Source organism: Aricia agestis, chromosome 9 (genome assembly GCF_905147365.1).
Source record: "Aricia agestis chromosome 9, ilAriAges1.1, whole genome shotgun sequence".
NCBI lineage: Eukaryota > Metazoa > Arthropoda > Insecta > Lepidoptera > Lycaenidae > Aricia > Aricia agestis.
Window position 1 is genome coordinate 14,937,294 of NC_056414.1, and position 26,422 is coordinate 14,963,715.

At 38.2% G+C, this 26,422-nt stretch overlaps 1 protein-coding gene across 1 annotated transcript in view; it reads right to left on the bottom strand.

The window, feature by feature from the left end:
* Positions 1–13,256: 13,256 nt before the first annotated feature.
* The window catches only part of LOC121730288 (atrial natriuretic peptide-converting enzyme), a 109,939-nt gene continuing 96,773 nt past the window's right edge, over positions 13,257–26,422 (bottom strand). Inside the window, exons 14-18 of the mRNA XM_042119267.1 lie at positions 25,038–25,191; positions 22,971–23,094; positions 16,916–17,064; positions 14,192–14,976; positions 13,257–13,694 (exon numbers count right to left, since the gene is read on the bottom strand). Coding sequence (XP_041975201.1) covers positions 14,791–14,976; positions 16,916–17,064; positions 22,971–23,094; positions 25,038–25,191 — 613 coding nt within the window. The 3' untranslated portion in view covers positions 13,257–13,694; positions 14,192–14,790. The remainder of the gene's footprint in view (positions 13,695–14,191; positions 14,977–16,915; positions 17,065–22,970; positions 23,095–25,037; positions 25,192–26,422) is intronic.

Consider the following 26,422-nt stretch of genomic DNA (forward strand, 5'->3'; position numbering starts at 1 on the left):
CTAATTACCTGTATTTATATTTTACTAATTAATTAGCATTTACACAGCGAATACAACATAGTATCTGGGAACTGGTCGTGTCTGATTGAAAAAGTAATAATATGGCAGACAAAGATTGAAGAAGGCCCTTGAATATATTTATTAGAACCTTAACTTTTGACTCATTTCGTGTCTTGGACCATTTTAAAAGTGTATTGATATAAAAGTATTATACTTAGTTGTAGAGTTTTCCTTTAGCGGGGTCCACAGTGCAATGTTTATTCCGACCTGATTCCGTACAACTTACTGCCTCACTCAGAGATTAAATTAAAATATTACTTAACTTTAATTTAATGGAGATTTTGACATAAACTTCATAATATATGGTCGCTGTTAAGCATTTGTGTAATCCATATTTGGTTTGTTGAGTTATGAATGCAGTCTTGTTCTAAATCAGTGGTCCCCAACCTTTTTTTACATGCGGGACACAAACATGTTTTGGTCTTGACTCTTGGTGTCGCGGGCCGCAACAAACATTTTTTAGGGTTAAAAAATAACATTCTTCAAAATTAAAGATATAAAAAGTGGAAAAAATTTAACGACTATCACGTAAACTTACGTTATTTTGCCGTGGGCTTGTATTTTAAAATTGTTTAACATCACGCGGGCTACAAATAAGGTCCCGGCGGGCCGCGGGTTGGGGATAGCGGAATGATCTAAAGGAACTGAATAGCAGGGCCGCATGCGGCCCGCGGTCCGCGGGTTGGGGATAGCGGTTCTAAATGATCTAAAGGAACTAAATAGCAGGGCCGCATACGGCCCGCGGGCCGCAGGTTGGGGATAGCGGTTCTAAAATATGATCTAAAGAAATGGAAGGAATGACTGCATTCTTAACTCAATACGTGATTTTGTGTGTGGTATGCTACACAAATGCTTAATGGCGTCCATATAATATTATGTGTCGAACTCTTTATTAAATTGAAATTAACCATTTGATGTTTCTGAGTGCGGCCTTTAGTCGCGGCTGTAGCTTTAACTTTATAATTTGCATACAGAAACTCTTTTTCTCATTCTATATTGTTCTGTGCGAGTGTGAGTTTTGTGCAATCGCCGTGAGGAAGCTATATAGTTTAAAAACAGCGCCTCTAGTGGCAATTAATCTGTCGATATGGTAATATATTACTGCAATATTTTGACGCTAGACTGCAGCACCAGCATAGACAGTAAACAAAAAGTTTTGTCCGACGTTTTACAACGTTTCTATCAATATTCTGTTGTGACGTGTGCATCGTGTCAGATTTATGTGCTAGTAACGCCCTCTGCTGTGACCTTTGCGTATTCCCTATTGTAGTCACGGCGATAAATGCAAAATCTCATGCTCAGGCCTTGTACCATGAAACTGTTTTGAGAGTCAAACAATCGGACGAGAAAGTTGCGTCCTACTGTAACAAACGTGAAATGACGTCGTTAGAGCAGGACGCGGCATTCTCGTCCGATTGTTTGAGTCTCAAAACAGTTTCGTAGTAGCCTTACAGTACCGTAGTGTTAGATCTTATAGCTTTAATATATTAACAAAATCTCTTTATGATTAGTGATGTTTTACAATATTATATTAACGATTTTATTAAATCATAAGTAATGCTTAGTTAATGTAAGGTTATTAAGTTTGTTTGTAGTTGGTTATATACAGTATTACCATTTATTATAGGCTTAAAGTTCAAATCGTTTTGTAAGGCATAATATTGTAAGATTGATATCTGTCTCTTTCACTCGCGATTGCGCGTGAAAGAGGTAGCGATAGGTCAATGTACGAATATGTGCGTGTGCCGTGACCGAACTATGGATATCTGAAGTAACAATTATTGGGAAATGTATGTCAATTTTAACGCAATAGTCATGATATCTTTCTCGTTGTTAGTACTAATGAAAGAGAAAACATGATATTTTAACTAAAACTAACAGGCGTTGGTAAAATCAGTACAGTGTTAAACGAAAACAATAATTGTAAACGTAACCTTGTATATCTTTTGATTCCAGTCGCCCTGTGTATAAATTGTGTGTCTGATAAAGATTCTATCAGGGAATTTTATTCATAAACAGGTGCTTTTCATAATTTGCAACTAACGCTGATTTTCGTTGGTACAAACGCGAGCATGTTTACATATAGCTATTTGATGTACCATCGAGGAAATAGATTCCTAGGCAGTTGGCAGACCAACTTCATTTGGTTGGATCATTTCAATTCAATGTTAATTGTGATCTGTCGGCTGGGTTTGACGTAACGCGACCAAACTACGTAGGTCCCCCATCTGCCTAGGAATCAACTTCTCCGATAGTACGGTTTTTACATTGTAAAGTGCTGATCTAGCAACGGAATAGTTCATTAGCTATGTCCACACTATGCGCTTTCGACTTCAATTTTCGTCATCTTCCGTCATTCAACTTTCGTTTTGGCGCATTCAATAATTGAATGCGTCAACGAACGCAACGCCAACTGTCATTTTTAATAACAAAGCGAAAGTTTTGGATACGGTCAGAGGGCATGCGTCGCGGGCATGCCTCACGTTCGCTGTTGACTGCGCTATAATGCATACCCTTAACGAACAGGAAAAGGCACATTGTGGACAAAGCTATTGGATGATTGGCGTGACATTCTTTGAGCAAGAACATGTCATTGTAATAACAAACTCACTTATTGATTATATACGTATTTCAATACGAACAAATTATGAAAACACTCCACTAGCTAATGAATGAGATTTCCTGATAGTAAAATAGTATTGTAGATATAACTCGAGTGTATACCGAACGTAAGTAGTTATTTCGTTAAATTGTCAACGTTTGCAGGCTTGTACAGTCTGTTATTTCACCTGCGGGCTTATATGAAAGTGTCCCTTACGTCTTTGGCATAAGAGTCACAGTGAAATAATTGATCGGACTGCATGTTTGGTTGTCTTGCCTGCGGCGTGTATAAGGAATAAGGATGATAAGGCTATGGGGGTGATTTAAAAGGAATTTTAAAAAATGTGCGGTAATGTAATGTCACATAAAAAACAAGTATTAAACTACAAAACGTTCTGTACTAGTTGTCATTAGGGAGCCCGATACTGTTCTGTACTAATAACCCAAATACTAGCATTTGCAAAACAGATTGAATTCTCCTATGCATCCGCGCGCGCCGCTATTTGAATAAATCGTTAAATACAATAGCTTGTGGTCTCGCGGAGTATAGCGTCCAAACCGCTCTATAACGCTGATGCATATAAATCCAGCTAAGTTCTTACGGAATGCCTTGCATAATATACAACGGTGTATTTTTAAATCAAAGAAAATCAATCGAGAAAATTACGAGTGCGCTGCTGTCATATAATAATAATAATGACTCCCACACCGGTTTCGGTGACGGTGGCCGGTTTCATTGAAACCAGGCCAGTCACGCAGGAGTAATTTTATAGTGCCCAAGTGTGTGCGCAATACACAAGAGCACTCTCTATTCCTTTTACTCTCATAACCCAGTGGGAAGGAAGACCGTCACGACTGGCGAGAGGTCAGGCGCAGGACCGACTTTTTACATGCCCATCTGATACGCATAGATCATCTCACTTGTCAGACAATCAGGTGATCAGCCTGCATTGTCCTAACCAAACTTGGAAATAACATGTTTCCATCGCGGGAATCGAACCCACGACCTCCGAGTCAAGAGCCATGCTCTGAACCATGAAGCTAATATAGCTTCATGCTCTGAACCACTGGACCACGGAGGCGTTAGCTGTCACATTATGTTACTGCTAAGCGGTAAACCCCATCTAGCCTTATCGTCCGGTAGGTAGTAGTGCACTGTTTGTCTGTATCACTGTACCTCTGTAACATAAATGTGACGAGGCACGTCAATTTAACGAATATACTCAAGACTGACTTAGCGCGTGGCTCGGTGTATTGGGTTATAGTGTGTGCAGGTCGGGCTATACAGCCGCGTTCTTTATGTCTTTCGGGACAATTCCCGAGGGACATTAAGAAAGTAATTGTAGTTTATGAGATTTTAAATATAGGCTAAGTAAAACTTTAAGATTGAGACTACTGGAAGGATAAGAGGTGCATGTGTACAATATCAACCAATAACGTGTCAGCGTCTAATCGCGGTCCACCAATAAAGACATCATTTTACTAAACTACCAATAAGGACTTGTCATTTCCATAATCTACCAATAGCTATGTCCACACTATGCGCTTTCGTCTTCAATTTTCGTCATCTTCTTTCATTCAACTTTCGTTTTGGCGCATCCAATAATTGAATGCGTTAACGAATGCAACGCCAAAATTGTCATTTTTGTTTTTGGATACGGTCAAAGGGCATGCGTCGCAGACATGCCTCACGTGCGCTTTTGACTGCGCTATAACGCATGCCCTTGACGAACAGAAAAAGGCATAGTGTGGACAAAGCTATTAGCGTGTCCGTTCCACTCCGCTCACTCCTCGCCCCACTAAAGAGACCTAAAAATCGAACACTGCGCCTTTCTTTTGTGCAGCAATCTTAAAAGTTTTACGCGACCTACACAAGTGTATGCATGAATGTTTGTTACATAACGTTAAATGGAGATTGACCAAATATTCAATTTAGATTTAAAATACGAATAATGTCGTTAAAACTAGTACAATAGCTTTTCTCTTTCCATACTTTGGTCTTCCAAATTTCTTCCTTCTCTTACTCTCCTTAGAAGAAATTATCTCAAAGTTAATCAAGCTTTGAAAAAAAGGCTGCATTTATATGCGTCCGCCCGAACGCGCGGTTTGGCGGCTACGCGAGATTACAAGCAAATATATGTAAGTAAATTACAGCGACCGCGCCGCTATTTAAATAAATCGTTGCATACTTTTGCTTGTGATCTTGCTGTGTAGCAGCCAAACCGCGAGTTCGCGCCGCCGTATACAGGGTGTAACAAAAATAAGTGACAATAGATACTTTAGGATGTGTACGTGTTCCTTGTAGAGAGTTCACTGTGAAAGTAGCAGCACTGAAAGACCAAATTTTTTTTTTCACTTTTGTATGGGGAAACTCGTAACGCTCGGGCCCTTGCCCATACAAAGGTGAAAAAAAAATTTCGTCTTTTAGCGCTGCTACTTTCACAGTGAACTACAAGGAACACGTACACACCCTAAAGTATTATCACTTATTTTTGTTACACACTGTATATAAATCGAGAATCTGTCCAGATAAGGCTTTTTACGCGCGTACACGAGATACTAGAGCTACTGTATGTATATCCCGTCCAGATGCCTACGCGCGTTTCCTTACTCGCGCGTAAAAAGCGGGACTCTCGACTCGCCCGTTTAACGCGCGAGCGACGCGCGAGCCGAGATACTTGAGTGTCGAGTCCGTTGCGAATGGACGAATTTGATTGCCATGTTTGTAGCGTAAAAGCGCGCGTAAAACGTGGTATCTGGATGCAATAGAAATTGAAACACACGTCTAGACTTCGCGCGTAAAACGCCTCATCTGGACAGGCACTAAGAGCCTGATCTGCACACTGTAGTTTATGTAGTTATAGACTGTTCACTTTACTTTTATCTTTCCATCTTTCTTCCCCATTGTGTAAAGGGATGCAAGCGAACAATGTTAAGTCAATTATATCCCATCCGCTAAAATAGTTTGTATACTGATGTAATAAATACAGTTATATTGTGTTGTTTTAAACCATTACGTTTAAAATAGAATAATTTTATTTTATGTGAAATGCTATTATTGAAATTGTTGTCGAGGTGTGTCCAGATTAGTGTCACGTGACTGTGACCGGAAACACGGTCATAAGGCAGATTGTATATTTAATCAGGTTATGTCAAGTCAATGATAGCTGTAATCTGTCTTGACATAATCCGATTAAATTATGTGGGTATGCCATCTGCCTATAAATTTCTTTAATGTGCTTATAACGCACATGCGTCTATCGTACGAACCTTCGTGCTATGAGACTATTGGACGACCATTGGACGATACGCCCGATCGTCCAATGGTATCGTTTTATGCCCATAGCACTACGCAGGTGCGGCTCGGGCATAATGGAATATTGTATACATAATATGAAGAAATTATACTCCTGAAATGCCATGGTCATAGTCACGACTATTCTGGACTTAAAGTAATCCTACAGTCAGTTAATTTTTAAAATTCATATTTATTACGTAGGTGTAAAGATCAACTTTGCATTTATTTAAAAGCTATGTTCTCGAATTTTTTGTTAAGTTTTCACTACTCAATCTACAGTTTCTTATCCTATTCTTACGATCTAAAGATTTTCTGGCTAAATCGATTTTTATGATTTCTGTAGGGAATGTAAAGGTTTGTCGTTCGCTATGTGACTACGTGTATAGTGATGTAACTTGTACCGTAGCTAGTGAACATTATTCTAATTTGTTGATAACCGATTGTATCCATTAGTAAAAGATTTGAAAAGGATTTTTGTGTTTCTTTTAAGTAACCTTTAAGATTCTGAGAAGCACGCAACCGCGGCCGACAAAAATAAAATAAAATGCCACTATGAAATAGTCTATGGGTTTCATTTTTTTCTACCCAATACAAATCAGTGGCGATTTCGGTCGCTACATAATTTTATCGTTCGCGGTCGCGTTCTGCGAAGAAGATCGGTAAGCTACTTTTAGTTAACAAGTTAAAAAACAAAATCTTTTGACGAGTGAAATCAATACAAATTAAAATATCACATTACGTGATATCATCTTGGATTTTTCAATTTAATATCGCTAGACCATTGCCGCGTTTCGCAGTAAATGGTATCTACAACTTAGATTTCTTACAGACGAACGGCATTTGTCGGCGGCACGCGTCGTCGGCAGCCGACGCAGCCGTCGACACTTGTCCTGCCGTCAACAAGTGCCGTTTGTCTGTAAGAGCACTTTGTACAATATGTACCATCGAGGAAGTTGATTCCTATGCAATTGACAGACCAACGTTATTTGGTCGAATATGTCAATTCAATGTTAATTGTGATCTGTCAGCTGGGTTTGATGTAACGCAACCAAACTACTTAGGTCTCCGATTTGCATAGGAATCTTCTCTGATAGTACTATCAGAGAAGTTGGTTCCTAGGCAGATGGGGGACCTACGTAGTTTGGTCGCGTTACGTCTAACTTGAATTGACGTGATCCGACCAAATGACGTTGGTCTGTCGACTGCCTAGGGATCAATTCCCTCGATGGTACATTGTATAATGAGGGAAACACTATATTTAGCCGTTTGCTCGTTTTCCAACGACAATCGTTCACGCGCTCATTAATTTTGAACTGTTCTGATTGGTAATTTCTAAATGTTCTTCGTTTTCGTTTTCCTTGCGTATTCAAGTATCGGGGTTCCGGGGATGAAAATAAAAGACGGACAATTTTGTGTAATGTATAATTAAAGCGAAGGAAAGTTGAAGGGCTACACAAACTCCTAGAAGCGACATCCACGCCGTACGGCCGCTAACATTGAACAATGAACATTAATACTCAAATATACCACAAAAATCATCTTAAATTATCAAGATTATTCAAAGTTATTTCACCCTGGAGTGAACATTAAGCCGTTGACATAAGGGTTAAAATAACTCTGAATGTTAGAAATAAATGTACATCGTTGAATAATTTTTACGGGATACCTAACTGAATTTTTGTAGAAAATTTCAAGTAACATTATAATATACCTATTGCAAAATTGATATCTTAAACGCAACTTAAAACTAAACTTAAAAAACGTCTCGTTGAAAAACAAAAATGCTTTTAAGAAACTTAAAACACAATATTGTCTTCAATATCTACTATAAATAAAATTGATATGTAAAGTTAACTTTGTCATGATTATGTATAGAAAATTATTAGGTAGTGATAATATTTACGAGTTTTCGTAATAAAAACAGCGTCTAGTTATTGTCTAAGTGACTAAGTTACAAATATTTTGTATAAAATTTCAAGAACATAAGCAACATCCGCCTTACAACATTCAACATCGATAATTCTCTTTATGAAGTCTATATTATGAAGTTTCATATCTATCGTGTTTAGAGTGCTGGGTGTGAGTTTCCGCCGTAGCTCGCCGCAAAGAAGTTAGGTACAGCTTGGCAAAAAAGAGTGCGTTTGCCGTTTTAACCCATCAAGCTTCATAAGCTCACCGGTGAGCGAGACACTATAGAATAGCAATAGATTTCCAAGAAACCACGATCGAAGGATTAAATGAGGGCGCCTTTCTTTTTTAAAAGGCAACCCTTTAACGCACTTTTGACACAAAATGTACTAGTGTAGTGTTGACAAATACTTTAATTTGGCTAATATAAAAAACTCCGACTTCCAGCTTTCACCGCGCCAGACTCTTTTTAGACAAACTGTAAGTTGTGCCTAATTATAGCATGACATCAATCAAATTGCCTCAGGGTTAACCCTCAACTACTAGACATAGAATGATTTATAAAACACTAGCGACCCGCCCCGGCGTCGCACGGGTATAAAATATAATATAGCCACTGAAAAAATTATTAAAATCGATAGCCCATAATCCTTCACGTGGTCTACTTCTTATTTGTGCCAAATAACATAAAAATTGCTCTAGTAGTTCGCGAGATAAGCCCTTTCAAATAATTTCCCCCGTTTTTTTCACATTCTCCTATTAGTCTTAGCGTGATAAAATATAGCCTATAGCCTTCCTCGATAAATGGGCTATCTAACACTGAAAGAATCATCAAAATCCGTTGCGTAGTTTTAAAGATTAAAGGGAACAAAGGGACACGAGGGAAAAAAACGACTTTGTTTTATAATAAGTATATAGATATCGATATAAAAACTGTAGTTAACTAGATACGCTTCAAGGCGAGTGCTCGCACTCAGCACACTAAAGGACGTTAATAGCTCATTAGTTCGAGAGATACACTAGGGCCTACTATTTCAATACCCGAGTAGGAAGAACCTTATTCTACACGGCACTCTCGTACCTATTACGTCTAAAATAAAGCGATTGCACCTAGACATCACGTAGGTACAGAACTCGGCCGAAAATAACGTCTATCTCTCACTCTTTCTTTTCTCTGTCTACCAAATAAGGAGGTATCACCAATATGACCGTCTAAAATATAAAAGTCTTTTCCAGATAGGTAGAGATATTAACTAAAACAAAATACGAGAAACAGTTTGATATAGATATGATGATGATGATGATAACAATAATAATGTTTATTATTTATTATTATTAGATGACCTCTCGGAATCGTAATAATTTTATCTATATTTAATGCGACTACTACTCGTTGGCCAATACTGGACACAGGACAGCTACGTGTCCTCTACAGCTTCGTGTTGGCATGCTACATAGTATTCGTCCATGATAGCATGTGATTAAAGTCGTTTTCAAAAGTGATGTTGTATTTTCTGCATCCGTAGACAAGTGGCAAAACGCTAACGCTAGATCGCTACAAAATGTACGGATTTGACATTAGTATTCGCTAGCGAAGCGATGACTTATGTCAAATCGCATACATTTTGTAGCACTAGCGTTAGCGTTAGCGCTTTGCCACTTGTCTACAGGCCCTGTTTGTCTATTTGGCTTAAAGCCTATTACCAATTTGTAGACTATCATATTGGCGAAACAGAGATCATACAAAGTCATACCTTATTTTCAGCCGGGTGCTGCAGGGCGCAGGGGCACATCCTTAGACTAGCTTCCGTAACCGAACATAAGTTTTTGTGCGTCTCTATTACATACTACGCTTACGTAAGGTAATAAATACTATAATAGGGACTAGGAATGCTCACAAGCCGTCAGTTTTGGAACGCAGATCAATAATTATTATCATAATATAATCTTATATCTTTAAACGAGCAATTCTTGTATATATATAACGATTTTCATGAGTATGTAGGGGGTTTCGGGGGCGATAAATCGATCTAGCATATAGGAATCATTTTTAGAAAATGTCGTTTTATTCGTGTTTTATCGAATACCGAGCAAAGCTCGGTCAAATAGATAGTTAATAATAAGTACCGTAGGTATTTCATTCTGTAAAATTAATAATTATTTAATTGTGTAGTTGTGACAACTATAAATAATTACTTATTCTTGTTACTCTCAAAGATAATTTCTTTGCTATCAAATTATTTTCTCAAAATTTTATTATAGTTTTGAAAAATTATGGTACCTACTTTAAATGGATTTATAAATATTAAATACTTCTTTAATAGCTACTTAAACAGGTCGCCCATAAGCCTACGCGATGGAAAATATAAGTATCTAACACTTAATTAAAATCATAGTCGAAATACATAGATAATATTATATTTGTTATTGTCTGTATTTTCGTAAAGTTCGTTTTATTATTGTCTTAATTTTCTGTTATAATTTTGCAGTACGCGTCAATGATTCATAGCCTAAAAAAATACAATATTATGTATGCCTGAGCATCATGGTTTTTCATCGGATTTCATGGGTTTTTATTTAAGTAAAAGAGAAAATTCCAATTTTTCCCAATATTTGGCCAAATTGACGGCGAAGTTATTTTATTCAGTTTGAAGCAAAGTTATTTTGCACTTTATATTGAAATGTGTACTTACCTATATTTTTTCATTTTCTTTGGAGTTTTTTCTACTTTTCAGTTTTTGACGCGTACTTTCTTAACACCTAACAATAAACTGTTAATAATACTTAATTGATATTCTTCTTCAAGTCACCGAGTACAAATTGACGACAGTTCGTGAAACGAAAGCGATCATAATAAAGATACACAGCAACAACAAAACACATACCTACAACAATTAATATTCATATTTTTAATACTTTCATATTTAAATATACTTGGGAAACTTTGTGTGATGAAACAAAATGCCTAATCCCCTCCACACATGCCCAAATCATCCAATATAATGATTTATCTCAAACACTCGTTTGGACAACTAGATCCAATAATTTGATCGTGTGTGACGGACAATACTAAAAGATATTAAACAGTACACAACCATTTACATCGTAAACCACTAAATAGACGGTAAATATAGTTTCATAAATAGATCTGTTTTACGAAAATAATCATCTCATTCGTTCTAAATATCGGTTCGTAGAAACGCATCATCTCGACAAAACGGAGCGGTTCAAAATATACTTTAGAATATATTAGATATAAAACATCCAGTGTCTACTAACATTTAATATAAAGATTCGAGCCGTGAACACTTACAACCTCTAGTGACAACAGCGAGCTACCTAAGTACATTGTATATGTTCACATATAGTACACGTAACACTTAGAGATGAACATGACCCATGTTCTATATAAAGCCAAATACCAATGCATCTCGTGTTATTTATAACTTGTAACCTTTATTGTTTTAACTGACTAACGAATTAACAAAGCGTCCTAAATACAACAGATGCGACTACATCGAAACGAATTCAACTAAATGTTACCCTAGTAAGTATTACCTAATTTAAAAAGATAAAGTAACAAACAAAAAAGTCAAACACTTAAGCAATAATAGGTAATAGCCGCCACTCACGTTCAAATGATGACGTTATCACCGGTCTAAATAAGTGCCGAAATATTATTGACAAATTTGGCGTTGATTGAATGCTGTTGGACAAATCTCTTTGAACGTGTGTGACGGTCATAACGTAACGTCTACTACTATTGATATTTACTAACCTAATTTATATTTTAGACAAAATGGACATCGACCGAGTCCTATTGAACTTACAATAGTAAATCGACCTCCATTTTCTAACGACTACGTTACATTCAGTCACTATGTTTCAGAAGAATCAGTTTGGCCGCGAGTCGGCCTATAATATAATATTTTTATTGTCTTTTTCTTGATAATTTACTTTTGTATAAAAAGGACATTAATTTCTCCAACTTTATAAACTATTACATACTAATAGAAAAGCTCGAGTTGAGAAGGTGACTCATAAGACGTCGACAACCTTTAGGGGTCGACAGACACGGAGATTGTTAACAAACACGAGAAAAACCAAGATAAAATATCCATGGAGATGCCGCCCAGAGCTTTTTTACAGTTCCTTAAACCATGCTGTTTTTTTAACCGAGTTAAAAAAGGGTTATAACTTATGCAATAAATTATACAGGGTGCAATTAAACCTTCCAGCCAAACTTTTCCAGGGCTTAGGTATCATCATGAGAGTTCATTTAACCAAAACAAATAGGGTAAGTATTTTTTTAATGATAAAATATTATCCCATTTAAAATCGTTGCAGAACGGTCACTCGCGGCGGTGGGTATGGGCGGAGGTGACGCGGGGGCACGTCACACGCGGGCGACTTGTAGTGTCCATAAATTGTACTGTTTTGTAGGACAACTTTCGGAACCTATTTCTCAACATTTTAGTACTGAGTGATTATAAAAAAATACGTGTATTTTTATTTTAACAAGGACAATATATTAAAATTAGGCAGGAAGGTTTAATTGCACCCTGTATTTGTCATGTGAAAGTGTATGACACATTGCACACTTATTTTGTAACTATATTAAAACTTAAGTAATTCCTCATTTTTTATAAGTAACGGTTATATAATAATCATGTTGTTAATATCTACGCGTCTGTCCGTGTCTGTATAATATGATACATCTATACACTTTATAATATACTATAGCAACTTTGAGCATAAGTTTCGCCATTTTATTCTACGTAACATACAAAAATAATATTAATGTAATTTACAGCCGTTGTGAAATTGAATTATTGTCTCACACTAAAGGTATTAATTTTAGGAGATCTTTCATAAACCATTTTATATTTTTCACAAATCTTTAAATATACAATATATTTGAATGTATAAGTTTAAATGATATTGTTTTGTATAATCTAGTCTACGTCTAGGCATAGTGTTCCTACTTACACGCTATTAAAGCTATATCTCTAATGTCCATTGACAGCTTCGAAAGACCACCGCCCCGCTGCGGAAGAACGGCTTTTAGCCAAGTTGTCATCGCTAATTAATATGACGATAATAAGAGTATTTTAAAAAGATAAAACCGAATTCAAAATTGTACGTAATTGAGAATCAAAATGCCGTATCTCAAAAACTACTGCACCGACTTTGATGACACTTGCACTATTCCCTGAGTTGAACAATACCTAGTACAACAAAAAAAGAATTACTTAAATCGGACTTGTAGTTCGAGAGATATGCGAACACAAACATAAAAACATACATACATACACTTTTGAAATTTGGCACATTTGCTCAGATGCTGACATAGACTAACATATACGAAAACTGGGCAGTTCTGGGAATATTACATACACACGCGTCGAATTGATAACCTCTTTTTTTGAAGTCGCTTAAAACGAACCGGATCAAGAGCATACCGATGCTCATGCGATGGCAACTTGGATAAAGGCCCGAGCTAAAAAATAACCGCTATAAAACGATATCAAAACGTCTACACTAAAAGCGGGTGATGAGTTATTGTCCCATGGAAGAACTAGACCGCGGCTGGGGCCTCGCCTGAACGACATTCAGAAAGTATACATCTATAAAAGCACTTCTCGCTATTAATCTAACACCAAACATCAAATAAATATACACCCTAAGGTCACTACGTAAGGTCGAAAACGAAATATCAAGGGATCGAAGGACCAAAGTATCTAAGCTCCCGACTCTACCCTACAGTTAGTCATAAGCGCCTTATAGTACATCTGTATACACCGCTAAAAACCTCCCGAGAAATACGCTAAGGGGCGATTTCACCAAAGAAATGGAACGCGTTCAAAGCACTCTGAACCGGTTCAAAACGTATAAACGCGATTATAACATCAAAATGCATTTCACCAGCATAAACTGAACGCGTTCACAGCAAATCCTAGTTTTATCTTCTGAACGCCTAAAGTCCGAAGTTTAACGTTATAAAACCCGTTCAAGCCCTGTCATGGCGGAACGAAAAACATAGACAAAAGAAATGTCAAGATGACAGTTTTGACATATGCGTTTGTTAGTTTATGTATTGTTTCTTGCTATTTTGTAGTTAAATTAACGTAAGAAGGCCTTAAAATGATGAAAACATGTAAAATAATCGCGTGACGTCACGTAAACTTAGATTAAATAATCGCGATCAAAAGAAGTTTGTGAAATCCAATCGAAACAAAACGAGATTTACGTCGCAGCATGAACGCGTTCAATGGAACTAAGTTTTAAAAAACTAAGTTTTATGTGTGTTTGGTGAAATCCCACCTAAGTTACGTTCAAAGTTGTAAAAAGTAGAACTTTGAAGCGTCCAGCGCCCGCCCTCCGACGTCCGGCTTCCGGCACCGACGTCCGGCTTCCGGCACCGACGTCCGGCTTCCGGCGCCGGACAATCGGCCTCCGACTTTCGGCTTCCGGCAGCCACATATCACAGTTCCATATCACGGAGGCGAGTGATATGCTCGTCAGCCAGACTATATCGCAACGAAACTATTTTATTCCTCACTACGATTATAAGTAGTTTTGTCACGATTCTCATACAGTATTTTCGTATATAATAATTGTCATCGTACAGTAAAAACATTATAAAGTGTCGTATTATTGTCGAAGTTACCTTATAATATAAAGTCCATAAAACACGTTATTGTCATCGTCCGGTGGTACACCAATAAATTTCTCTTATAAAAACCTCTAAGTTATCAATTTGACTAGTTTGCGAGTCGTGTTCGCGAACGCTAAACTCAAGTCTGTGAACGCCCGACTCGAGTCCGCGAAAGCGAAGTAAACAAACGAGCGACTAGAATCCACGAACGCCTGACTCGAGTCCGCGAACGTCCAACTCACGTTCGCGACTTTCTTCAACCCGCTCATCGGTCGTCATCACTATATAGGCGCAGCTGGGCCTGTATCCAGGGCACGTAGTGGGGCACATACGCGTATACGCCGGGCAGGCGAGGGTGGGCACACTTGATGCCCCACGACACGATGCCCCCGACGTACCAGCGCGCCGGGTCGTCAGGGTCCTTGCATAGCAGGGGCCCGCCGGAGTCGCCCTGAAACGAAAATGATGTACATTTTATGTCTATGGTTCTCATCGATTGCCTAGACAATTAACAAAATATATAATATTTAGGGCTACTTTCGATTTACATTTGGATGGATCAGTAATACTTATCAATATAAACATATTATCTAGCTGTAGCTAGTTAATGCCAACAAGATTCCAACATGCTTACGTAGGACATGTTGGAATCCAGTCCCACATGTTAATGTGTTACATCAATGCGATCTCAGATAGTTATTGCTGAGGTCGCATTGATGTAATCAGCGCAGATTTGATTTTAGCAAAATTTTTAATTTGAAACCCACGAATAATAAAAACTATATTCGTAGTATGAAACGTATTTTTATTGTTGAATGTTGATAAACAAGAACAGAATATGTTATTATTAGCTATCTATAAAAACAAAAATTTGTGACTTTATGGCCAAACCAGCATATTAATATGTGTAAGTACATAATATATTTGGGCCACAATAAAAAAAAATTGCATAGATAAATTTAACAAACATGGATCCCAGACTTCCAGACACGACAGATGTGATCGAAAAGGAATATCTGTATTGGGGCGTTTTGTTATGTTAATTTTACATCAAAATTCAGGTTCCGTATGTGCGGCGTGTTCAAACCAGCCGACGTCGCGACTTCAGATTATTACAAGATACTACGTGAACTCGTATTTTTGTTGTGTTCTACATTATATTTGTAGTTAGGGTTGCCAGGCGTCAGGCGTCAGGTCGCCTGACTTTGTCCGGATAAAGCCGGACAAGGTCAGGCGCTTTTTTCTTGCGTGTCCGGCCAAAATCAAAGGTAGTCCGGCCTTTGTAGAGCCTGAAAACGCAAATTTTAGACGGTTTGACACCTTTTTTTTTTTTTTTTTTTTACATGGGGAAATGCTTTACGCGTCCCCGGCAAATTGGGGATATCGGCCGGGGTATGTGGGCAGTGTTCCCAACTTAGGGGTTTTCCCCCCAGATTTAGGGGTTAAATAAGTGAGATGGGATTTTTTTAGGGGTCTAAAATTTTTAGGGGTATTTTCAGGGATTTTTTTACTTTTTAATATTTTGAAATTGTTGATATTAATATTAATTATTTATTGACCTAGCGACTTCTAGCGACATCTATTACGTAATTCTATGGCCACTCTGTGGTGACTGGCGGCAACATATTAAATCAATTATTATAAAAAAATATATTTTATAACATATTTCAGTATATTATTTCTAAACTATTATAAATTTATATATATATGCATACTAGCTGCCCCTGTGAACTTCGTGTCACTTTAAAACATTCCCTGGACTTCTACGAATATTTTAAGACTAAAATTAGCCCAATCCGTTCAGCCGTTTTCGAGTTTTAGCGTTACTGACATAATTGAAAATCCATTTTTATATATATATATAGATTTTAGGGGGAAGACAGAAAAATTAAGGCGATTTTAGGGGTTTTTGACACCAATTTAGGGATAAATATTTTTGAGAGGTGGTAACACTGTATGTGGGACTCCTGCTACCCACTAAAACCCCATGGTGCTCCACTCATCGCTTAAGGCAGAGTTGCGGGTACGATAGAACCTACCGCAACAGACGGTTTGACACCTAATGAGATGTGAAATTGTATAACTATTAGATGTTAAACTGTTTTAATAAAACATAAAATTTGTACGGTGTACACGAGCTGTCGAACGTATTTCTATATTAAAAGTTTAGATTTTAAGTACTCGATAGCAACTCTTTTTCGTACTAATGTCTTGATGCTGATTACTTTGTCCGGCTTTTCGATTTAGCAACCTGGCAACCCTATTTGTAGTCATATTCAAGAGGCGTTTTTCAGCCTCATGATGCGAACATAACTCACCGCTGAGTCATCTTCAGTTGAGCAAAGCTCTTAACCTTATATCCTTAACATAGAGCTCAAACTCCACCGTACCTGGCAGGCGTCCTTCCCGCCTTCTGGGTATCCAGCACAGACCATGCCCTCGGTGACGTTGAGGTCGCGGTGTTCGAGCCACTGGTTGCACACCTCACGATGAAGCACCGGCACCTCCACCTCGTTTACCGCCGCCTCGTACTCCGACACTGAATAATAAAAAATCATTTAAACGCCTTTTTTTTTTTTAAACGGGCTTTGGCCCACCACACATTCCCACCACTGTATCTCCTGTGTCGCCAGGATCGACAGCGGTATCCAACCACGAAAACCCTTTGATATGATCTCAGGGAGCCCGAGGGACATGCTAAAGCTGTCTTGGGACCCGCAACGAAATTAATCAGAAGAAAATAGGAGGAGTAGGAAGAATTCCGTTTCTTATTTTCAAATCAAAATTTATTTAAACGCCTGTATACCAAACTACGTAAACATTCAAAGCTTATGTTGTAGAATCGGGTTCAAATCCCGACGACGGAACGAAAAGTTTTCAAAGTTCCTGGGTCATGGATGTGTATTAAATATGTGTACCATAATATAATAAAAATCTTAAATATATGTATAGTATAAAAGTATTAAATATATTTCCGTTGTCTGGTACCCGTAACACAAGTCCTTCAGGTACTTAGCACGGGGTCAGACTGACGTGGTGTGAAGCGTCCATAGATATTATTATTTTAAAAAAATCACAGAAATTAATGAATAGGCAGCAGCCCCGGATTTATAAATAGAGCGTACAGGCCGCGGCCTAGGGGCGGCAGCGTCCGTAGCGGGCCGGTAGGTTACGTACGTGGGGCGGCGGAAATAAAGTGGCCTACGCTCATAAAAAATACAAATTCGGCACTGATAGGCAGATGGCAGACATAAATAATTAAAAGCTATGTGATAATATGTCAATCTCAGTCCAGAAATTACGATTAACATTAGCTTGAAATACCAGACCAAACGACGTTCGCCATCTGCCGTTGAATCGATTGTGATCTTTGGCATTGGCCATAAAGTTAATATACCTAGCGGAATAGAGCAACAATCTCGAGCTGTCAAACGAAACAGAAATTGATTTATATCTGTGTGTAAAATATGTGTAGGTACGTATACACTTACACGAGCGCGATTGAACATGAACTCTATGAGATTAAATTGTCAACGTGCGGTACGTGCCGACTGGACGTCAAAAAAAGAGTTCTGGTATCATGTATCACACGTCTCTTTTTTAACCCCCGACAAAAAAGAGGGGTGTTATACCACAGAGTGTTACTGATAGTGAATCTCGCTTGCTCAGGCCTTTGTTTCTCTATTTCGCTAGGTATATTAACTTTATGGTATTGACATACATTGAGTCCCGAGAAAAAACATTAATGAATGACACGACGTTTCTTCATAGTTAAAATATAGAGAAAGTCGAAAGACAATGAGGGTGTTGAATTCTATTTGCCATCAGGTGCCGCTATGTAAACTTAGGGTCTATCGTGTCAAAGCATATTATCGTGACACATGACAGTTATATCGTGACATATGACAGCAGTTTGACATGATAGGCCCTAAGGCTAAATAGCGGCAAATAGAATTTCAAACACCCTCATTCCTATGGTGGCCACGCTGTTCAACTCTATGAGTAATTTACGAAAATGAAATCCAGAAATGACTTATCAATGCCAACAATGTTTTATGAAACAGAAGTGTTTTCAATTTGTGCCTCCCTTAATTAAGCACCAGAGAACACCTGCGCGCTTTATTTAAGGTAGACGCACACTTGTACGCATAATTAAGATCAATAATCAAAGTAAATACTGTGTTTAACACCTTGTAAAAACCAGTCGACGATTAATCGTCGACCAGTGGCCACTCGTCGTCATAGTTATTATGCTTACATTAATAAAAAAATTACTTAAAACTTTAATTAGTTGAAATTCATGTTCATGTCGATTAAACAGAAAAATACGCTTTTATGTATTTAAAAAAAGTCGTAGCGAGTGCGTAGCTGACGCTACGAACCGTAGCTCCAGTGTTAAGAATCATAATAATTCATAACACTTAAAATTACTTTTACTTTAAAAAAATACGGCGGAGCAGCGGGGCTAAAATGGTCGCTTAGTTGAATCATACAATGAATCATTTACGATTCATTTTTAAACTTCTCTTAACGTGCAGCTTAACGATATTTTTAACGATATCTAGTAGGTAACATCTTATATATCTTTAAACGATTTTCATGAAATTTAGTATACAGGATGTAACAAAAATAAGTGACAATACTTTAGGGTATATAGGTGTTCCTTGTAGAGAGTTCACTGTTAAAGTAGCACCGCTGAAAGACCAAATTTTTTTTTCACTTTTGTATGGGGAAACTCGTGACGCTCGGGCCCTTGCCCATACAAAAGTGACAAATTTATTTTGTCTTTTAGAGCTGCTACTTTCACAGTGAACTCTCTACAAGGAGAGGAACACGTACACACCCTAAAGTATTATCACTAATTTTTGTTACACACTGTATAGGGGGTTTCGGGGGGATAAATCGATCTAGCTAGGAATCATTTTCAGAAAATGACATTTTATTCGTGTTTTATCGATAATCGATAAACTGAAAAATATGACTCTCCCTGACATCTATTGGCGAATAATAATATTATTTTGTTAGCAATTAATTGTTTTAACGACCAGCAGATGGCGTTATTAAGTAACACGAAGTCAATGAGTGTTTGCTATACCGAGCAAAGCTCGGTCATCCAGGTACTAACATTTAAATATAGTTTAAAAAATGCCGTTATTACTACCGGTAAAATGTATCCGGTACCGGTAAAATGTACCGGTATCGTTATTTTCTGGTATGCGACGTTGCCAGTTCGACGCGACACATTTCGTTAATATTCATACAAGTCTGTTGGTAACATTTTTAGATACCTATAGGTATAAAAATAACGTTATTAATACTGATATTTTTAACGGTAATTTTTGGTATGCAACGATTCCAGTTCGACGCGACACCTTCCGTTCATGTTAGTAGACGCACGAAATCTCACTCAAAGCCCAACTTCGAGCACCAAAGTTTTTTCGCAAGATTTGTGCTTACCTACTTTTTAGGGTTCCGTAGTCAACAAGGAACCCTTATAGTTTCGGTCTGTCAGGCCGTCTGTCTGTCTGTATTAAATTTTACTGTGCCAGATGCGGACATCTATACTTACCGTCTTGTACCGCGTTTGAAATTACGAGCCATTCCACGCGAACACGGACATGTCATACTTGTTCTTATTTACAGCGAACACTGCACAGTGCACGCGGGTGTGCTCGTACTATTTATTTACGCGCAAGATTGTTGATTAATTTAATTATTCAGTAAACCGTGAGCCGTGGCCCGTTTGCTCGTTTGCCCCCTTATTTCATAAAAAAAAATTCGACATGACGCATATTTTAGGGTTCCGTAATCAACAAGGAACCCTTAGGGTGAGGCCAAACGAGCGTAATTTTGTGAGTCGTGAGTCACCTGATGGAAAGCAACTACCGTCGCCCATGGACATCACTACACTCGCAACATCAGAAGAGCTGCAGGTGCGTTGCCGGCCTTTAAGAGGGAATACGCTCTCTTCTTGAAGGTTTGCAGGTCGTATAGGTCCGGAAATACTGCTGGTGACAGTTCGTTTCAGAGTTTTACAGTGCGCGGCAGAAAGTTACGCGAAAAATGCACGGTGGAAGACTGCCACTCATCAAGGTGATGAGGATGGTAAGTATATTTTTCGCGTGGAGCGATGGCGAAAAGTTGCAGGAGGTATGATTCCGAACAATTCCTCAGAGCACTCCCCGTGATACAACTGATAGAGGATGCAGAGTGAAGCTACATATAGCCCGCCTTAAATATTTAATTTATTTTGTTTTTAGTATTTACTATTATAGCAGCAATAGAAATACATAATGTCAGAAAAACAGATGGATGAGCGAATTGGTAGCTCAAGCCGGGAGTCGCGGGTTCGAATCCCGCCGACGGAATAAAAAAAATTTTTTTTTGTATCTATCTTTATAAAAAAATATAGATATTTTAAAAGAGCTAAAAACTAAAAGAGATATGAAAGCTTTAATAAATGCCATTTTTGATTAAAATTAATCAGCGACATCTTTGGGAGAGTTTTGCAGTTTGTGAACGTGTTTTAAAAATAGTCTACTAGATGGTGCATTTATTTATTGTATTTTTTATTTGTTAGGCTAATTTGATACACTCAACGCCATCTATCGTTCAGATGAGAACTAAAAACTGCAGACACGCTGTTTTTATGGGATTCAAGAGTCTATAATTGGTATAAATAAAGTGTATAATTGGTCTGTGGTGTGATGGTAGTGATGATGATGATGATGAATGTTATTTACATAGTAGCATAATAATATGCTTTCTTCGTAAAACAACGCCGGAACCCCCAAACTTTTATCTATAAGGACTCCGGAGTTCTCTTAGTATCTTCGGAACCATAGCATACCTTGGTGCAAAATCTTACTTTTTGGTAGCATATGCTTAGGATACTTCTCTTGAAATCAAAATCACCATATTATGTTTCCATATAATTAATAATTTCAAGTATCGGTTAAATTTTCATATTGTTATATGGGCATAGATGCCCTTGCGGCAGTAACGTTACGAAAATATTACGATATTTAAAGATTATGGTGAAATTATTAAACAACATTTTGTTTTTAGTTATACAATGATTTTAATGAACAAATATACAATAAATGTACAGTTTAATACATAAAATATAACAATTATATCAAATATTTCGTGGATCATTCATAAAATCATAAATAATTGTAGAAAAAAAAACCGGTCATGTTCGTTTTTATGTTTTTCAGAATGGCAATACAGTTTCAATTATGAATCTGCTAATGAATTGAATTTCCATTGACGTAGGACGTTATTTTACAAAATTAGATGAATCACCGACGATATTGCTCGTAATATCGTCGCTGAATTGATTGAGAGGAATTGCTAAAAGTTACCATTTTAGCCCCGCAGTCCGCTTTGCTTAATAATTGAAAAAATTCAATAAAATACCTACGAAATTATTCACTCTTCATACGAAACTTGCTTATGTGGTAATAAAAGTAATAAGAATGACGATAGTTTTCTGTAAAATCAAAACAACCATAATATTTTGTAGTATGGGACATGATGTGCGTCGATCTTTATATTTCCGTAGGCCGTAGCAAAATTTCGTACGCTACGATTCGTAGCACTGCCTCTACGCGGCGTAGCGTGAGCTACGCAGATGCTACGTTGCATTTATTTGGCATTTTATTAAAGTTCATTGTTTTTTTACGAAATAAGGGGCAAACGAGCAAACGGGTCACCTGATGGAAAGCAACTTCCATCACCCATGGACACTCCATGGTGCGTTGCCGGCCTTTTAAGAGGGAATAGGGTAATAGGAAACAATTTTATTGAACAGTTTATTTGACAATAAGATTGAAGGCGCGCGATGTTCAATGTCAACCCTAGACGGTTAATATTATTACGCAATAAAATTGCTCGTCTAGGCGTCCGGTTACTCAACGAACCTTGCAGTATGGAATACTAATCTTATGCAATGAACATTTTCTACGATTACAAATGTCATACATACTCGTACGTTGTAAGATCTAAGTTTACGTCGCTTCGCGCTCTAAACTTGCGGCGGTCTACCATCTTATTTATAATTAGCTGTTACCCGCGACTTCGTCCGCGTCAACGAAATGTAAAATACATAGGTAAAAAATAAAAAAGTAAAAGTAGTCGGTTTAAAAGTAGCCTAAGTTACTCCTTATTACATCAGCTATCTGCCAATAAAAGTACCGTCAAAATCGGTCCAGCTATTTCGGAGATTAGCCGGAACAAACAGACAGACATACAGACAGACAAAGATTCCAAAAATTGTTATTTTGGTGTAAGTACCGTCTAAAAATTCATATGCATGTAGTAAAAAACGGTTTTTTTAATATTACAAACATACACTCCATTTTATTTATATGTAAATGTATAGGATGTATAGATGTTATCTCTGTCGTTTTTTATAATACTGAAAGAGACAGAACTACTCACTGTCTTTGTCGTCGCGCTTGCCCCAGCCGATGACGGTGCAGAGCGTGCCGGGCAGCAGCGCGCGGCGCGCCGGCGGCAGACACACCGGCGACAGCTGCTCGTGGTATCGTACTCGCACTGCCAGCTACAACAGACAAAGAGCCATAAAGACGGCAGAATAAAGAAAAAATAACCTAATAAGTTGTTGAGTATCGGGAGAATCGATTACACTTATGAAAAAGAGAAGTTTAACTTAAGGTACAATTCCGTGCATCGCAACAGTCGTAAGCCGCGCGCGACCTACGACTGTCGTCGGCCGCTCGCGACAATAGTCATTGTATGAAGATGCATGGCACCGTTTCTAACTATGACAGATGCGCGCGGCCGACGACAGTCGAGGGCCGCGCGCGGCTTACGACTGTCGCGATACACGGAATTGTACCTTAATTCATGAAGCCCTAAGCGGCCTCATCCGGCCGCGATAACAATAGATAAGCTATTGTGTCTCGTTATTCCACGATCGATTGGTCAATTCAGATTGCAACGTGACGAGGCGAGGCGCGACGCGACGCGACCTAAATTTGTATGGATTTGACAGATGTCGTCAGCTTGAGACGTCTTGCGAATCTGTCAAATCCATACTAATTTTGAAATGCATCTACGCGTTACGTTGCGGTCTGAATTGACCCTAAGAAATATATATCTTAACTAGCTGTCCCGGCAAACGTTTCTTTGCTATATAAACTATTTCGCCCATATTATTTTATTGAAGTGACTAAATAAGTATGTCACCATGGAAACGTCCATCGCTATCCCGTCGCACAAATAATGGTCGCCGTCAGTCTCGAGTTGTAATAATTTACTATTATTTATTCAACAAATGCACTTATCAATATAAAAAGCACCCAGTAGCCGATTCTCAGACCTACTGAATATGCATATAAAATTTAGTAAAAATTAGTAAATCCGTTTCGGAGGGGTACGGTAACTAACATTGTGACACGAGAATTTTATATATAAAATTAAAACACGTTTAACTACGTTGCGGTCTGAATTGACCTTTTATGTATGTACAACATAACGTCTTATCATCAGAGACTATAGAGGCGACAAATATAACATTCCAATAAATTATGTTACCACGGTGTTTGGAAGGTTTACATGACATCTAATAATCGCACTTAACACCCCCAAGAGGGTAACCGTTGTGAAAACATTTAATCTCATGATACCTCATACGTTTAGGTATTTAGCGCAACAATCACTAAGTACTGTATCAATGCGACTCAACCAACTTCACAACTGCAATTAGAAGAGGGGAAGTTGTGCGACTCGACAGTAAACAGAACAAAGAGAATGTTACCGAACAACAACAGTTAACTCCAGGTACAATTGCATCAACTCGACAGCGAGAGAAGTAATTATTGAAGTTAATGGAGACAAACAAATCTTTGAAACTATAAATGTATATTTCCTATATTGTTTGATGACTTTATAAAGAAATTCCAGAAACAATTAAGCAATGTACAATGTCGTTGTCTAGTTCGTTACTAAAATCACTAAGCAGATAACAGATTGCACGGCTATGGGATTCTTTAATTATATTGTGTGAATAATTTTGGTATAAATAACGTATGTCACGGACTACATAAATTTCAGTATAATCATCGAAATTAAACATAGGCGATATAATATAAGATTGGCGCAGTTGGTAGGATCGGAGCACCGAGCGCAGCGCGTAGGATTAGAGTATTTAGCGCAGTCGGTAGGACCGAAGCAATTGGCGCAGTCGGTAGGATCGGAGCGTTTTGTGCAGTTAGTACGATCAGATCGTTTGTCTCCGTCAATTATATCAGAGCATTGGCTTGTCTGTACAATCAAACCCATTAGCAAAGTCGGTAGGATCGGAGCGTTTTGTGTAGTTGGTACGATCGGATCGTTTATCTCCGTCAATTATATCAGAGCGTTCGGCTTGTCTGTACAATCAAGCCCTTTAGCAAAGTCGGTAGGATCAGAGCATTTGGTGCAGTCGGTAGGATCGGAGCATTTGGCGCAGTCGATAGGATGTTTAGCGCAGACGCATCGTACCTGGAAAAGTGCGACGTCGTTGTCGTGCGCGACGCCGACGTTGTAGTTGGGATGCGGCACGACGCGACGCACCTTCACCTTCTGCCCGTAGTACGCGTGCGAGCGACGTCGCGTGATGCCCAGCTGGATCGTCCAGCCGTTCACGTCGGAGTGGCTGTGGGATTAAATAAGTTATAGTCCTTTTAACGGGCAAATTCCCACCACACATTCACACCACTGCGACTCCTGTGTCGCTAGAATACACAGTGGATTTTTTGGAACCCTATATTGCACGTGGCCCGACACGCACTTGGCCGGTTTTTATATACCGACGCTCTTAGAAAACTTCGATAGCGCGATGCAGGAATTTTATGCGAATTGTGGGTACCACAGGTATTTTACGTTTTTTTTTAATACTAAAAACGTAATTCGCTTTTTAAAATATAATATTTTTGTAATCTTCAAAACAGGTAAAACGTCGTTTTGCGAAAAGTCCAGTAGATAAGTCTACTCGTGCAAAGGCTTAAGTTGGAAACGTTGTAGGGACAAAGGGAAATATCATTAAATTAATATAACCTTGAAAGTATGAGTAATGCCTATAAGAAGTAATAGGGTTAGAGCCCCAAGCCGCTTGAAATATTTGCTACAAATCTTCGGAATTGTTTTTGAGAAAATAAATTACATCAGTCGCCCGGAGCTCCGTACCTCATCAAATTTTTTCCGCAGTTACATAAGGATCCTTTTTAACCGACGCCTAAAGCAGGAGGAGGTTATATGGATAGGTTTTTTAAACAATAGGGTATAACTTAGCCAATAAATATAATAATAATAATAATAATAATAATAATATCTATGGACGCTTCACACCACGTCAGTCTGGCCCCGTGCTAAGTACCTAAAGGACTTGTGTTACAGGTACCAGACAACGGAAATATATTTAATACTTTTATACTATACATATATTTAAGATTTTTATTATATCATACACATATTTAATACACATCCAGACCCGGGAACATTGAAAACTTTTTGTTCCGTCGGCGGGATTCGAACCCGCGACCCCCGGCTTGAGCTACCGACGCGCTCACCACTGAGCCACAGAGGTCGTCGCGCTCTGCAAATATGTGATGCTGGGATTATGTTTGCCTTTGAATCATGAAACTACTTCCTTCTGGTCGGAATTTTCTAAATACCCATGCATACATGACCGGTCTTTAAATATTTAGTCCTGCTGTGGATCAAGTCATACATTTCTTTATTCGCGACTAACTACGTTGCAATCGCGTTTGAACAATTACGCAGTGCCGGTTTTAACACTACAAGCGGCCTGAGCGAGATTTCTAAGGTGGGCACCTTAGAAATCTCGTCCAGGCCGCTTGTGCGAGCGGGGCTAAAATGGTCGCTTT